The sequence below is a fragment of the Delphinus delphis genome, chromosome 16 (assembly GCF_949987515.2).
Source record: "Delphinus delphis chromosome 16, mDelDel1.2, whole genome shotgun sequence".
NCBI classification, from domain to species: Eukaryota; Metazoa; Chordata; class Mammalia; order Artiodactyla; family Delphinidae; genus Delphinus; species Delphinus delphis.
In genome coordinates this window covers 24,867,306-24,880,328 of record NC_082698.1, presented here as the reverse complement: position 1 = coordinate 24,880,328, position 13,023 = coordinate 24,867,306, and the positions used below count along the sequence as shown (strand labels likewise).

Below are 13,023 nucleotides of genomic sequence, written 5' to 3'. Positions count from 1 at the left end.
GTAACAACCAAATGGGCTAAGTGCTGTTGTTATTACTACTATTATTCTCATTTTACAGATTAGAAAGTTGAGGCCCATGGCAGGGAAGAAATTTGAACAAGTGAAACAAGGTAGTAAGGGCTTCAGAGCCTGAGCCCATGTATCAGGGGCGTCGGTGCTCTGCTCCCATCCTCTTGCCCTCAACTTCCAACTGCTGCTACCTGAGGCCCTCTCGGGGGCTAGCTCCGGTTGCCAGAGCCTCGTTTAGCCCGAGCAAGCAGCAGGCTGAAAGTGCCTGGGAAATAAACTGCTCCCTGCTCCCAACCACAGCGCCGTGCTAGCCACCATCCTTGGGGACAGGACGTAGAACCCCCAGCAGCTGGAGCTTCTGAAGGACCAGGCTTTTAAAAGTGCCTCTGGACACGAGATCAAGGGGAATACAAATTTGAATCCCAAAATAGAGGCCAGACCTTGCTAGGGAGCCATTCTAGGTAGCAAGAGGTTTGTTATCTGATCCCAAATACCAGCTCCAACCACATCACATGTTAATGGAGGGGGAAGGTCAGAGTGGGCAGATGACCAGGATTTAATTCAGACCCTTGAAGTTTTATCAGGGACCCACGTGATGTGCTTCCTAGTCTCCCAGCCTCTCTGGGAAGCTCTCGGGAGACAAAGCCACTATAAAGCTGCAGGGCCCCAGCCTTCCAAGGGAAGGTCCACTGTGCATATGCCCTTTGGGCTGACTTCCTTTCTTAAGCCCAGGGCAGTGCCGTCAGCGTTCCATACCCTAGCACAGCCACAGATCAGGGACGAGACTCCCATGGGTGCATGCAGCAGAGGGAGAAATACAGCCGCGGAGACCAGAGTCTGAGGGAGGGCAGAGAGTGTAGAGAAAAACCCAGTGCAGCTAGTTTTGATATGTGTGGATGCCTCCAGCTGAGGGCAGGGAAAAAAGAGAAGTACTCCTACCTAGCAACCTAACCTTTGTGGGGTGGGTAATCCGTCAAATCTGCAGGGAGCACAACGGAACCATCGCGGGCTTTCATCACTGCAGAGACCTGGGCGCAGACCCTGGCTTTCACCCTTCACGGCCACGCGATGCGGGGCAAGATGCTGCACCCCCCTGAGCCCCTGCTTCTTTGGCTATGCAACAGGGGTGATGCTCAGCGTGGCAGTGGGGATTAAAGAAGACGGTGGATGAGAAGCCCTAGCCCCATGCCCGCACCTAGAAGGGCTCCACGCACACATTCTCCGACCCGACTTGCCCACTATCCCTGCCCAGGAGCTGCCACAACCAGCACTCATGGGGAAAATGAGGCTGCTTTTCTCCAGCTGCCAATGAGCGATGACTAAAGTAAATAATTAACCCCGGCTTGAAACCAAAGTCCAGACATTGTCCTATTACAGGCCTCAGCTCTGCGAGAGAATCATCAGTTTGCCACGCCACCGGGGCTTAGACCAGCAGAAATCCCTGGGCGGCCACCTCTGCAAGCCCTACCCTCACTGACAAGTGACCGTGCCCCTTCCGGGTTGCCAGGCCCTGTGCTGAGAGCCCGATGAATTCTGCCCAGGAGGCAGAATTCAGGAAAGAGTTTCGCTCTCTCAGAGCCCCACTGCCAGCACCATGCCAGGCCAGCCAGGCCTCCCTCTCTGTTGCTACAAAGAGAAATTCTCCCACACAGGCAAGGCCCTTAAAATAGCCCTTTGGGTCTGGGCCATCAGGAAACGAAATAAAGCTGGGTCAGAATGGGGCCTACCATGAAAGAGTTTACAAAGCAGCCGCTTCAAACAGCAGAGACAATCCCTTCACGCTCAGAACCCTTAGGTGGGCAAAGCCAGCAAGGCAGCCTCTCTCCACAAAGAACACTATTCCCCAGGAGGACGATGCGCTGGGCTCCCCAACCCCCAACCTGGGGCAGCCCAGGAGAGGGACCAATGTGCAAGTCACAGTGACAGTGTGAAACAGGCACCGCCTGGGGGTAGGGACCCGAACACACCTGGCTTTGTGCTTGACTAACAATGCAACCTCAACTTTCTGAACCTCGGTCTCCCTATGCATAGAATGGGGTTAAAAATGCATACCTTCAGGGCTGTGTCAGGACCAGAGATTATAAACAAGAGGCCCAGCACAAAATAGGAATTCAATACGTGGTAGCTGTTATGATAATGGTGCCCATGTAATAGAGGTCAAGGTCTCCTTTGTTACTGAGTGAGAATAGTCCTGGAAAAAGGAAAACAGCCAAGACTCTCTATTGGGGACCACGCAGTGATAGGCAGAAATACAGACTGGCCCGCACCCACGCCATCCCTGACCCTGAAAGTTCACTATCTTGGGCAGCACCCCACCCCCACTCCCTGAGTGATCCATTTCTGTCAGGTCTGGTTCACACTCCAGGGAGTCCAGAGACAGACTGGAGGGCCCAAAACGTCCTACTGCATAATTTATGCTGCACTGACACACACAGAGGAAGGAATCCTGCCCCAACCCTACCGCCACCTCCTCCCAGGCCTAGGGAGGGTGGCTTCCTCACAGGCAAAGGGAAATGACAGCAAAGGGCCAGAGAAAGCAGCTGAGGGAGGGGCAGAAAGCACAGCTGTTTCCCCTTTGCTAGCTCAGCCCCCTGGATGTCACTTCCTCCCCCCAGGTAACAGCCGGGACAGATGGGACTGGAAATAGCTCTGTCTCTTCCATTCACAAAACTGACAGGCTTGGAAAGAAGCGAAGCGTAGTTCCCAGAGGTGGTTTTCTAGAAAACATCTTCACTGGGGCCTAAAGTGGTCCTGAGTCAACCCTGGCTATAGGCTTCTCAGGGGGCGTAGTAAGGCAAGGAAACCTTGTCTAAAAATTCCCTGGCGTCAGGAAAAGCTTCTTTTTGTAAAGCATCCCCTTCACCAATGATTAGGAAACCAGATTGAGGGATCTAGGACCCCTTCACATAGCTGTTTTCTCTGGGCTCAGCGTTTTCCAAAGCAGCTTTCCTCTCCACCCTCCCCTCTACAAGGCAGAAAGGAAGCAGTCAGCCCATTTACTGGATGGGCAAATGGAGATCAAGTGGGGAAGGTGACATGTGGAAGGTCTCACACCTTGAGAAGCCAACCAGCCAGGCCTCAGGTGGAATCGCCTTGGGGCCCGGTCTCCCCAGGTGTGGCATGTAACGGAGGGCTGGCTGCGAGGCTTCCATGGGGACAAGGCCAGCTTTGGAGTCAGCAGGCCTGGGTCATTGCAGGCGCCTCTCCACACGCAGCTTCTTAGCTGTGTGGTGTTTGGCAACTCCCTTAAGCTCTCTGGGCCTCAGCGTCCTCGCCTGCACGACATGGATGCCAGCAGTAACTACACACTTCGGCGGGCTGCTTTGAGAGTTTCCGTGTAAAACTCAGCACGTAGAAAGCATTCAGAACTGTTAGCTGTTATTTTTATTATTACATTTTCCCTAAAGAATCAGGCTTACTGGAATATCTGGCAGTGGAGTGAGGGTTAAATAAATGAAGAGGTAGTTTGAAGCACTGTCTTTATAACTAAAACAGGTTCAGAGAGATGCTGAAGTAGAAGACAACGTTGGCCTGAAAGTTTCAGGTAACACTGAGACCTCATCCGGGGCTCCCAGCAAGCTGTTCGGTATTAGCCTCCAGACCCTCCAAGGACGGGGTCTCCTCTCTCTTGCCACTGGGGTGCGTTAGCGGCAGCGCTGCGGTTGGGGGTGGAAATGACTGCACCGTGACCTCAGGCCCTGCCAGCGGGGCCCTCCATGGATGTGGCCCAAAGCAGCTGACGCCTCACTCCTTGCTATTCCCCTCCCCCTCCTCCGCCCTCCTTCCCCAAGACCTCTGGGGTGCAATCAACTTTTATGAGGCAGCCTGACCCCTCGGAGTAAGAGCTATAAACAGAGAGGGGCTGGGCTGGGCCTGCAGCTAAGGAGTCCCCAACGCAAATGGGCTTTGTGACCACCTAGAGGGGTGGGATAGGGAGGGTGGGAGACGCAAGAGGGAAGAGATATGGGAACATATGTATATGTATAACTGATTCATGTTGTTATAAAGCAGAAACTAACACACCATTGTAAAGCAATTATACGCCAATAAAGATGTTAAAAAAAAAAAAGAGTCCCCAACGCAGAGCTACAGAAACGGTTCCATGTAGCTCTGTTCCCACCACGGCTGCAACGACAATCCTAGAGCCAGCTCTGGGGCCCACCAGAAGGGACCCACGGTGACAATCAGCTCCCCTTCCCCTGCAATCCTTGGGAGGAACAGAAGGTGCGGAGGTGTAACAATAAACTCTGAATTCCCTCGGCTGGCCTGTGAGACCCGGCCCACCCTTCCTCCCCATCCTTCTGCCCCACCTGGGTTTTGTCCACGTTTTCTTTGCACGTCCCGCCTCCGGCACCTTTGTTTTTCCCTTTCTTGGAATGCCCTTCTCCTCTTTTTCCCACCTAAATCCTACTCTTTCCCATCCAAATCCTAATTACTCCTCAAGGCCTAGCGTGAAGCCTGCCTTCGCCAGCCAGTCTTCCCTGAAAACTCCAGTTCACAGAGAGCTCCCCCTTCTGAAGCTTCAGGACTTAATCAGTATTAGAACAAATCCCTATGTTGCACCTAATAAGTGCCAGGCACTGTTCTAAGGTCTTGACGTTTATTAACTCGTTTACCCTTCAGCACAGCCCTTTGAGCTAGGTCCTATTTTCCCCTCATTTTGTTTTGTTTGTTTTTAACAGATGAGGAAACTGAGGCACGGAGAGAGAAGTAACTTGCACCAGGTCCCACGTAGTAAGTGGTAGAGACAGGATTCTGGCCCAGGGATACCAGAGCCCAGGGGCTCTCCAACAACACAGCCTTCCAGATACACGTCATCCTCTCAGGAGGTGCTGCCCCGACTCCTCGGTGATTTTCATACCCCTCTCTCACTGACCCAGCTCTAATGGGGAAGAAAGTAACAAGCTCACAGACTCAGGTGTCAGAGGCCAGGGTAAGAATCCCAGCCTTGCCACTGAGTGAGACTCACATAAACTCTCTGGGCCTCAATTTCCACACCTGTAAAGTGGGGATTAAAAACACCTACCTACTTCATGGGATTGTTATGACGCTTAAGTAAAATCCCCTCTGAAGGGTCTCTTCTGCACTGCCCGGCACACAGTAGGTGCTCACAGATGGGTTCTTTCCCTTCCCCCTGCACCTCGACATCCTCGCTGGACTCTGCTCAGCACCTGCTGCTGATGTGACCTGCCTGGAGGTTACTCGGGGGCATGAGAGGGGCTTGCTTGTGGCTCACCGTCCCCCCTCCCCTCCCCTCCCCCTGGCCCCTCCCTTCCCCCAGTCCCCCTCCCCCCTCCCCCCCACCGTGCCCCCTTCCCCCCCTGACTCCACTATAGGTAGCAGCAGCCCGGCCTGGGCATGAAGTCACTCACAGCTCTGGGAATCACCGCTTCAAATGCTCATCACTCTCCTGGACTCTTCCATTACTTTTGGCAACGGCCATGGCAGAGAGCACCTCTGGCCCTGGCTCAGAACCTCTTTCCAATGCCAGTATTTCCACCTCATTTCCCACACACACCCCTTGTCCTTCCTTCTCCCTGGCTCACTGTCCTAAACCATGATCCCTTTCCCGGATTCTCAGAACTCAAAAGAAGTGTGACTACCGTATGTATAACTCTATTATTTGTTTTATTTTATTTAATAAGGAGGCAAAAGAGAATAGAGTTTCCTGTTAGACTTTTTCTGGCCAAGAAATAGTCTGGTCAGTGACTCAGGCTGAGGAAATCAGAAGGCAATTTCCAGGGACCGCTGTGCAAACCCCCAAGTCAGAAGTCCTAACAACACTGCTCTAATTCACTGTCTCCACTGGCGATTAACTCACGCTGGCCTCGGAATATCTCTTTGGAAAATGCAGCAGCTGGCGCTTATATTTCTGGAGCTGGAACCGGTCTCCTATGACATCAAATAGGTTTATTTTTCCCTTCCCTTCGCCTCCCCTCTGCCTGCCGCCACACATGGTGATTCCAATCCTGATTTGTCCCCCCAAACCCTCACTCGGCTCTAAAGAGGGCCATGATAAATGGCTGGCTGTGCTCCCTCTTCCAACAGCCTTGAAGGATGTGGTCGGTTGTTCCATAAGCAGGAATCCTTGTCAGACCTGTGAATCACCCCTAGATCACTTCCCTCCTTGGAGAAGAAGAAACTGTTCTTGCGTGTGAGAGACAGACAGAGACAGAGAGAAAGAGAGCAGGCAAGAGTGCTAACCAATGTGTTGCACTGACCTTGGGGCTAGGATACTATTTGACCTTGCCCTTACCTGCAACACCTCTCTACTCCTCTCCCCCAACACAAGTTCCTTCCCTTCTCCTTCCCAGCCGACCAGGAAGCCATCACTAGGGCAGCTCCAGGAAGCTCTCCAGGTCTGAACAGCTGCTCCTTGTTTATGTGTTTCTCTCCTATGTTGGGTGTTTTCCACGAGGCATGTAGCCCACTTTCCCATCAGACTATGAACAGCTGGGCCTTCCTTTTTTGCCTCAGTCTTTCCTTCTCTCACAGCTTCACCTATTTGATCCTAAATGTACTCAAGTGTTTTGGTGATAAGGAGGACCAGATGGAAGCTAGTATACGTTGAGTACCCATGATGGAGGCCAGGTACTAAGTAGAAGCTTTGCCCCAAATTATCTCAGATCAATTTCCCCAAATCCCTGTGAGGTTACAGGTGAGGAACCTGAGACCCACAGTGACTGGCTGCAGGTTGCACACCTAGGAAGAGTCAGAGGTGGGATTCAAACCCTGATCTGCCCACCACCACTCATTCCACAGTGGGACTGGCCTGAGAAGATCCTTTCCGTACTGCAGCTGCACACCCTTCCTCTCATGGGGCTGGATCCTCTAAGGGCTTAAGAAAAAAGGAAGGGCAGAGAAAAGAATGGGTCTGGGGCCAATTCCTAAAAATGTAGCTCCCAGGACCAAGACCCGAACCTGCAATGCTCTGAACACACAGAATGTATTATTTCCACAGGGTGGATCCCTCATTTATCACAAGCATCACCGGGGAGCAGATATCATCTTGGATTTGTTCCACTCCCCCTGCCTCACAGTGACCTCCTCCATCACCCGTCACACTCTCACCTCCAGGACACAAGGTGCACGTCCCACACAGCGAGCCAGTCCTCAAATACCACATGGCACTGCTCTCTCATCATGTATACCTGAGCCTGGTCTCCCCAACCAGACTCCAGTGGAGGAGAAGGGCCTCACTGTAGGTTCACAGCTTCCTCTGGAGGTAAAGTGACCTGAGTTGACCCAGATCTGCCTTGTACTAACTGGGAGACCTTGGGCAACCTCGAACCTCTCAGTTCACCCATCTGTATGAAGGAATCAAAGACATTCGATGAACTGCAGGAATTACATGAAATCATGCACGCTAAGCGTTTGGCACCATCGATGGTAACCGCTAACACTGGCTATTATCTGCATTCCCTGAAGAGCCCTGTAGAGGACCAGAACACTCATGACTGATATTTGTCTGAAATAAACAATCAGGAAAGGAAAAGACTGTGAAAGCACAATGCCTCCCAAATCCAAACAATTTCTTTTTTGTTTTAGATGCACGAGCTCCTCTCCAACACCAAATGACTTGACATACACCTACACATGCTTGTGGGTACAAAGGATTATGTGAACTGGAACTCAATCCTATGGAAAGTTTTCAAAGGTATCTGCAGTTTGCAACCAGCACCATCAGGATCATTTGAAAGACAAGTGGTCTGAGGCCAAAGACAGTTTACCTAAAGGTCTCCCCAGGGGCAGCTCATAAAAGCTAAGAGAGGAGCCCAGCTCCATGCAGGGAGCCTGGCCTAAGCAGCAGCTGCCCATCTTCCCCAAACGCACCCCAAGCAGGGGCTTGACAGAGGGGAAGGAAGCCAAGGGCTGACAGCACCACTCAAATGATGGAGGTCACTTGCCTGCCTTTCATAAACAGACCAAAACACAAGACCCTCAGTGTCCAGGCAGCTCCCCCACATCACGGGGACAAGCATGCCTTTGGCTGGATGTCCTGAGAAGACCTTTGCAGTATGTTCCCAGCATTCTGGGGCCAGCAGGGCCCCTCCTGCTTGGGCCCCAGGCCTCTCATCAGCTAGCTCCAGCTAACGTGCACGTCCCATAAAGCGGCTCTGCTCTGCAATTTGCCAAACCGCAGACTCAGAATTCACCATCAGTGGAGGAGAGGCGGGAAGAAGGCATGCTTCTTCAGCGTAAAGGGCTTCCAGAACATACGTGACTTGGGCGCAGTGTGTCCTGCCTGCTACCCACACCAGCGCGCCTTGCCCGGAACACCTGACCTTCTGGTGTGTGGTGTCCACCACGTCAAGGCCGAGAGAGGAGGCGATCCTAAACTTCAGCGGCACAGCCTCCCCAGCATGCTCCTCCTGCCCTGTTGGCACTGCCGACACTTTCCATTATTGGCCCCCTCTCCTTATGTTATGCACTGATGCCCCAAATGTGCAGGAACCTCTTGCTATCACCAGATATTTGGGCTCGTCAACCCCAACCAGCCTTTTACGGTATTTCGATGAACCCAACCCATGACATGGGCAGAAGGCCAGTTAGACCCAGGTGCTGGGACTAGCTGTGTCACAAGTGACTTTATCCCATCTGGTTCTCAGTTTCCTCATCTGTAAAAATGAGGGGGTGGAGCCTCATGAGTCCTCAGGTCCCTGCCAGCTCCACAATTCCATAACACGCAATACTCTCTCCTTTAACTGTTTTCCCACAACTTGGGTTCAGGGCTCTGTATGGCCCCATCTGCTCAGTGACATCACTCCCGGCCCCAAACATAACGTCATTGATTCTTACACGGGAAGCGGAGACGTCCCAGAAAACACTGTCCATAAAAAGGGAGGAAATGATCATTTTGAGGGAATTGGACAGGACTTCTTTTGTATTTTTCACACAGAACAAGTTATTATCAATCTTAAAACCCCAAAACTTTCTTCCTTCTTGCCAGACCATTAATAGCTGCTTTTCAAAAGTGCTTTCTTAGTCAGAATCACGCCAAGCTACCATTTAATGAGTGCTTGTCTTGTGCCAGGAACTGCGCTAAGTGCTTTGCATGTATGATCTCATTTAATTCTCCAGACAACCCTCTGAAGTAGATACTATTATTATACTCACTTTAAAAATGAGGAAACTGAGGCCCACGGAGGTTAAATAATTTGCCCAAAGCTGCATAGCTAGTCAGTATCTGAGCCAGGCTTTGAACAAGAGCCTGTAACTCAGAGCCTCAGCGCTAACCACCTCTCAACACTGTCTGCATAGGGCCCCCCGTCACTTTAGCAGCGCTCCTGACCAGGAGTGCATCCTACATCTGTAATCCTGGACATCGCTGGTCAAAGCTAAGATTTGATGTTTCACCTAAAATCCAGAGCCGGCACCTGCCTGGGTCTCAGAACAGAGTGCCATCTGTTGAAAGCAGTGCCTACCTTAACTGAGGACTAGAAAAGAACCCCTAGGGGGCTTCCCTGGTGGCGCAGTGGTTGAGAATCTGCCTGCCAATGCAGGGGACACGGGTCTGAGCCCTGGTCTGGGAAGATCCCACATGCCGCGGAGCAACTAGGCCCGTGAGCCACAAGTACTGAGCCTGCGCGTCTGGAGCCTGTGCTCCGCAACAATAGAGGCCACGATAGTGAGAGGCCCGCGCACCGCGATGAAGAGTGGCCCCCGCTGGCCGCAACTAGAGAAAGCCCTCGCACAGAAACGAAGAACCAACACAGCCAAAAAAACAAACAAACAAGAAAAGAATAATAAGAAAACCAAATGACATTCGAAATGTTTATTTAAAAAGTTCAGGACAAAAAAAAAAAAGAACCCCTAAAACTTAGCCTGCAACATTTGAGAAAAGAACTTAGGAAAGCTGACTTCGTAATAAGTGCTGGGATGTGCAAATGGACATCTGTCCCCAGGGGAGGGTGACCACATGGTGACCCAAGTCCTCCAAAAAGAGCTTTCTTGAAATGGCAGGGCAAGATGCTTGCTGAGCCAGTAACACAAAAGGAACAGCTCTCCCACCAGCACCCACGTCTCTGTCCCACCAGGAACCAGACTCCTTGGTTTACCTCCTCCCCAACCTGAGCCCAGGCCCACTTATTCTACTATAAAGAAACCCAAAGATCAGAGCCACTGGGGATAAAGACAGAAAGAGTAGCCTGAGGCTGACATTTGCACAAATCCCAGTCTCCTTCCAACAAGGAATTTCAGAAATCAATGTGCTGTCCAGGGCAGCAACCAACAGCCTGTTTTAATTGTTAAAATTAATGCTTTGAGCATTCTAAATGCTCCTTTAACTGACTAATTTGCAAATAAGATGCAGTCCTCCGGCTTTGGATGCCCTGCTGTCTGTCTCTTCTATCTCAAGAACAGGAGCAAAGCCGCTAGGACTGGCATTCTCAGGCGTCAAGGACACAGTTTACTGTGGGAAGGATGGGAAGACAGGAGGGGCTGAGATGAAAGGGGGACGCGTCCCACAGGCCAGGAGCTCGGCTCAATCAACCTTAGCCCCTTCTCATTAAGTTTGGAGAAGGAAGGGGGAGGGGCAGCCGGCTGTTCCTCGGAGACCACAGCAAACATTTGCCTCCTCGTGTCTGGAGATGGAGCATCACTTAAGAGGAAATGAACCCAGTTAAGGGTCATGTCCAGAGGAGGGATAAAAGGAAAAGCCACAATTCTCCTCACACCGACGGACACAAGGACTTTAAGAAGGAAATCAAAGCTCAGGGCTGAAGGTGGAGGTGGGGCAGGGGTGCGGCGTCATCCCTCTGCCCCCAGACCCAGGCCTAGGGAGGCAGAGAACGGAGCAAAAGTGGGAGGCTCGCGTGAGGCTTCCTTCCCCAGGTCAAGCCTCTGAAAGCATCTCGGTCTGTGTGAGCGTGAATGACCCGAGTCCCCAGGGAGGGCCGGGAAGATGCTCTTTCCCAACGGAGCTTCCCAGCGAGGGTTTGACGAACGCTCCCCCCACCATCCTTCAAAGCTCAGGCGGACAGATGACTTCACCGTTGTAACAGACAAGGGCAGCCACTTGCCAATTCCAATGCCAAAAAAAGAAAACGGGCGTGGGGGGAGTGGAGGAAGGTCAGAAAAGGCTTCCCTGGAGATCACAGCCCTGCGAAGAAACTCTACCGCCGAAGGCTGCCCTGTGGGCAATTAGCCCCGGGACTCAACAGCGCGGGTAGGGCAAGGGGCCACCCAGGGCCCTCGGGGGTTCCTGGCCAGGCCCCGCGGGGGTCTTAGGGGCGATACTCACATAGTGCTTGGAGGGGTTCCTCCGTTTCTCCACGTCCACCACGGTGGCATCTTGCACGCAGTAGGCGAGCATCTTCCCCCACAGAGCGAGTGGCGCCCCCCGGCGGCGTCACCTTCTCATCCTGGTCGACCTCCGGCTCCTTCTCCCGCTTCCCAGGTCCCCGGCCCCCACGCCACCCCGGTCCGGCGCGCCGCTGCCCGGGCTCCCGGCGCCCTCAGGTACGGCCGCGGAGCGGGGACGGTCGAGAGCGGACGCGGACTCCGTGCGCCCGGGCGGCTCCCCGTGGGCCTGCCGCGCGCCCCTTCCCTCCAGCGCCGCCTCCGCCGCTCTCCGGCTCGCCCGCCAGCTCTCTCCGCCGCCCGGTGGGTCCGGCGGGAACTGGCGGAGCAGAGGAGGGGCGGGGGTGTGTCCCGCCGGCGAGAGGACGGGGCGGGGGCCCCGGAGCCTGCTGTCAGCGCGCTGGGGAGGGGCCGGCGGCGCCCCTTCGCCGCGCTCCGGCTCCAGGGGGCTCGGCGCTGGCGGAGGCTGTGGGCGCAGGAGGCGGAGGCAGGGCCGGGCCGGGAAGGGAAGGGAAGGGAAGGGAAAGAGGGGAAGCGTGCTGGGAGGGGCTCCGGGCCCGGGGCGACGGGGAGGGGGCTGCAGCCCGGCCGGAGCGCCAAGAGCTCGGCCAGCGGCCTGGCGCGGCGCTGGGCCACTTGGCCGGGCACGGAAACTCAGGGTGGCTTCGGAAGGAGGAGGGGCAGGGGGAAGTGAACCCAGCGCGCCCTCACCCTGGCTTTCCGTCTTGGAGCGGATTTGTGCCTTCTGTCCCCACCTTTACGGCCCCCTCCCACTCCTATTCCCCAGATCGCTTTAATGAAAAGTAGTTTATTACCCCGCTGTTACGGCCCAGGCCCTCCAAGGAGGAGACAGGAGTGGGGAAAGAGCCGGCATTAAATCCTTCAAGCCAGAGCCTTATCTTTTGATAAACCACCTGCCCCCCTGCAGGTTACAAAGGGTAGATTCTCCCCGGAAATGTGATCGATCCGCTGCCTGAGTCGTTTATCGATCTGGGTCTGGGTAACCAACCTGTGATATCATTTACCAGTGAGGTTTCAAGACTGTAACAGCACTGCCTTAAGCCTAGGGCTTCCCTGGGACCCTCCCCAGGCAGGCTAGGAGGGAAGAGAGCACACAATGGTGAGAAAATCCACCACTGGGTTGGGGACTGCCTCATCACTGGCCCCAGGCTCTGACTTTCTCACCACCTGTCCCTCTGATATGGAAAACCGACTTTCCAAGCCACTTGTCTGTCCCTGGACTTGGAACACAATTACTATTTAATTCAATTTACACCCCCTCATCTATTTCAACATATTTTCCATTCTAATTTCAAATATTTAAAGAAGTACTGTTTTCACAATTAATCCTATTGTTTCACAGTCACAATGAGCTTTGTGACTGTGGACCAATGTGAAGCACGTGAAATGGAGGCCAAGAGTTTTACAATCTAATTGTGTTAATACTTTTTTTCTCTGCACTGTCAGAACCCATGTAGCTATCTAAGACTGTTCACGCATTTGCCTGGTACAGAATATCATACTACCCCTCCAACTTTCTTGGAGAAGGATGCTAGAACACCAAATGATGCTGCTATCTAAATATTTGACCTGCCGCAAATCACTTAATACTATAGGCATTAGAGTCATCTTAAAGTTCTCTGTGAAATGTGGGTGCTGAACTAGATGGTCTTTTAAGATTCCTCCCTACAGGGGCTTACCTGGTGGTGCAGT

General features: G+C 53.1%; 1 protein-coding gene across 1 annotated transcript in view; it reads right to left on the bottom strand.

The window, feature by feature from the left end:
- SH3PXD2A (SH3 and PX domains 2A) overlaps positions 1-11,358 on the bottom strand; it is a 248,907-nt gene extending 237,549 nt beyond the window's left edge. The window contains exon 1 of the mRNA XM_060034134.1: positions 11,252-11,358. Coding sequence (XP_059890117.1) covers positions 11,252-11,323 — 72 coding nt within the window. The 5' untranslated portion in view covers positions 11,324-11,358. The remainder of the gene's footprint in view (positions 1-11,251) is intronic.
- Between the last annotated feature and the right edge of the window lie 1,665 nt (positions 11,359-13,023).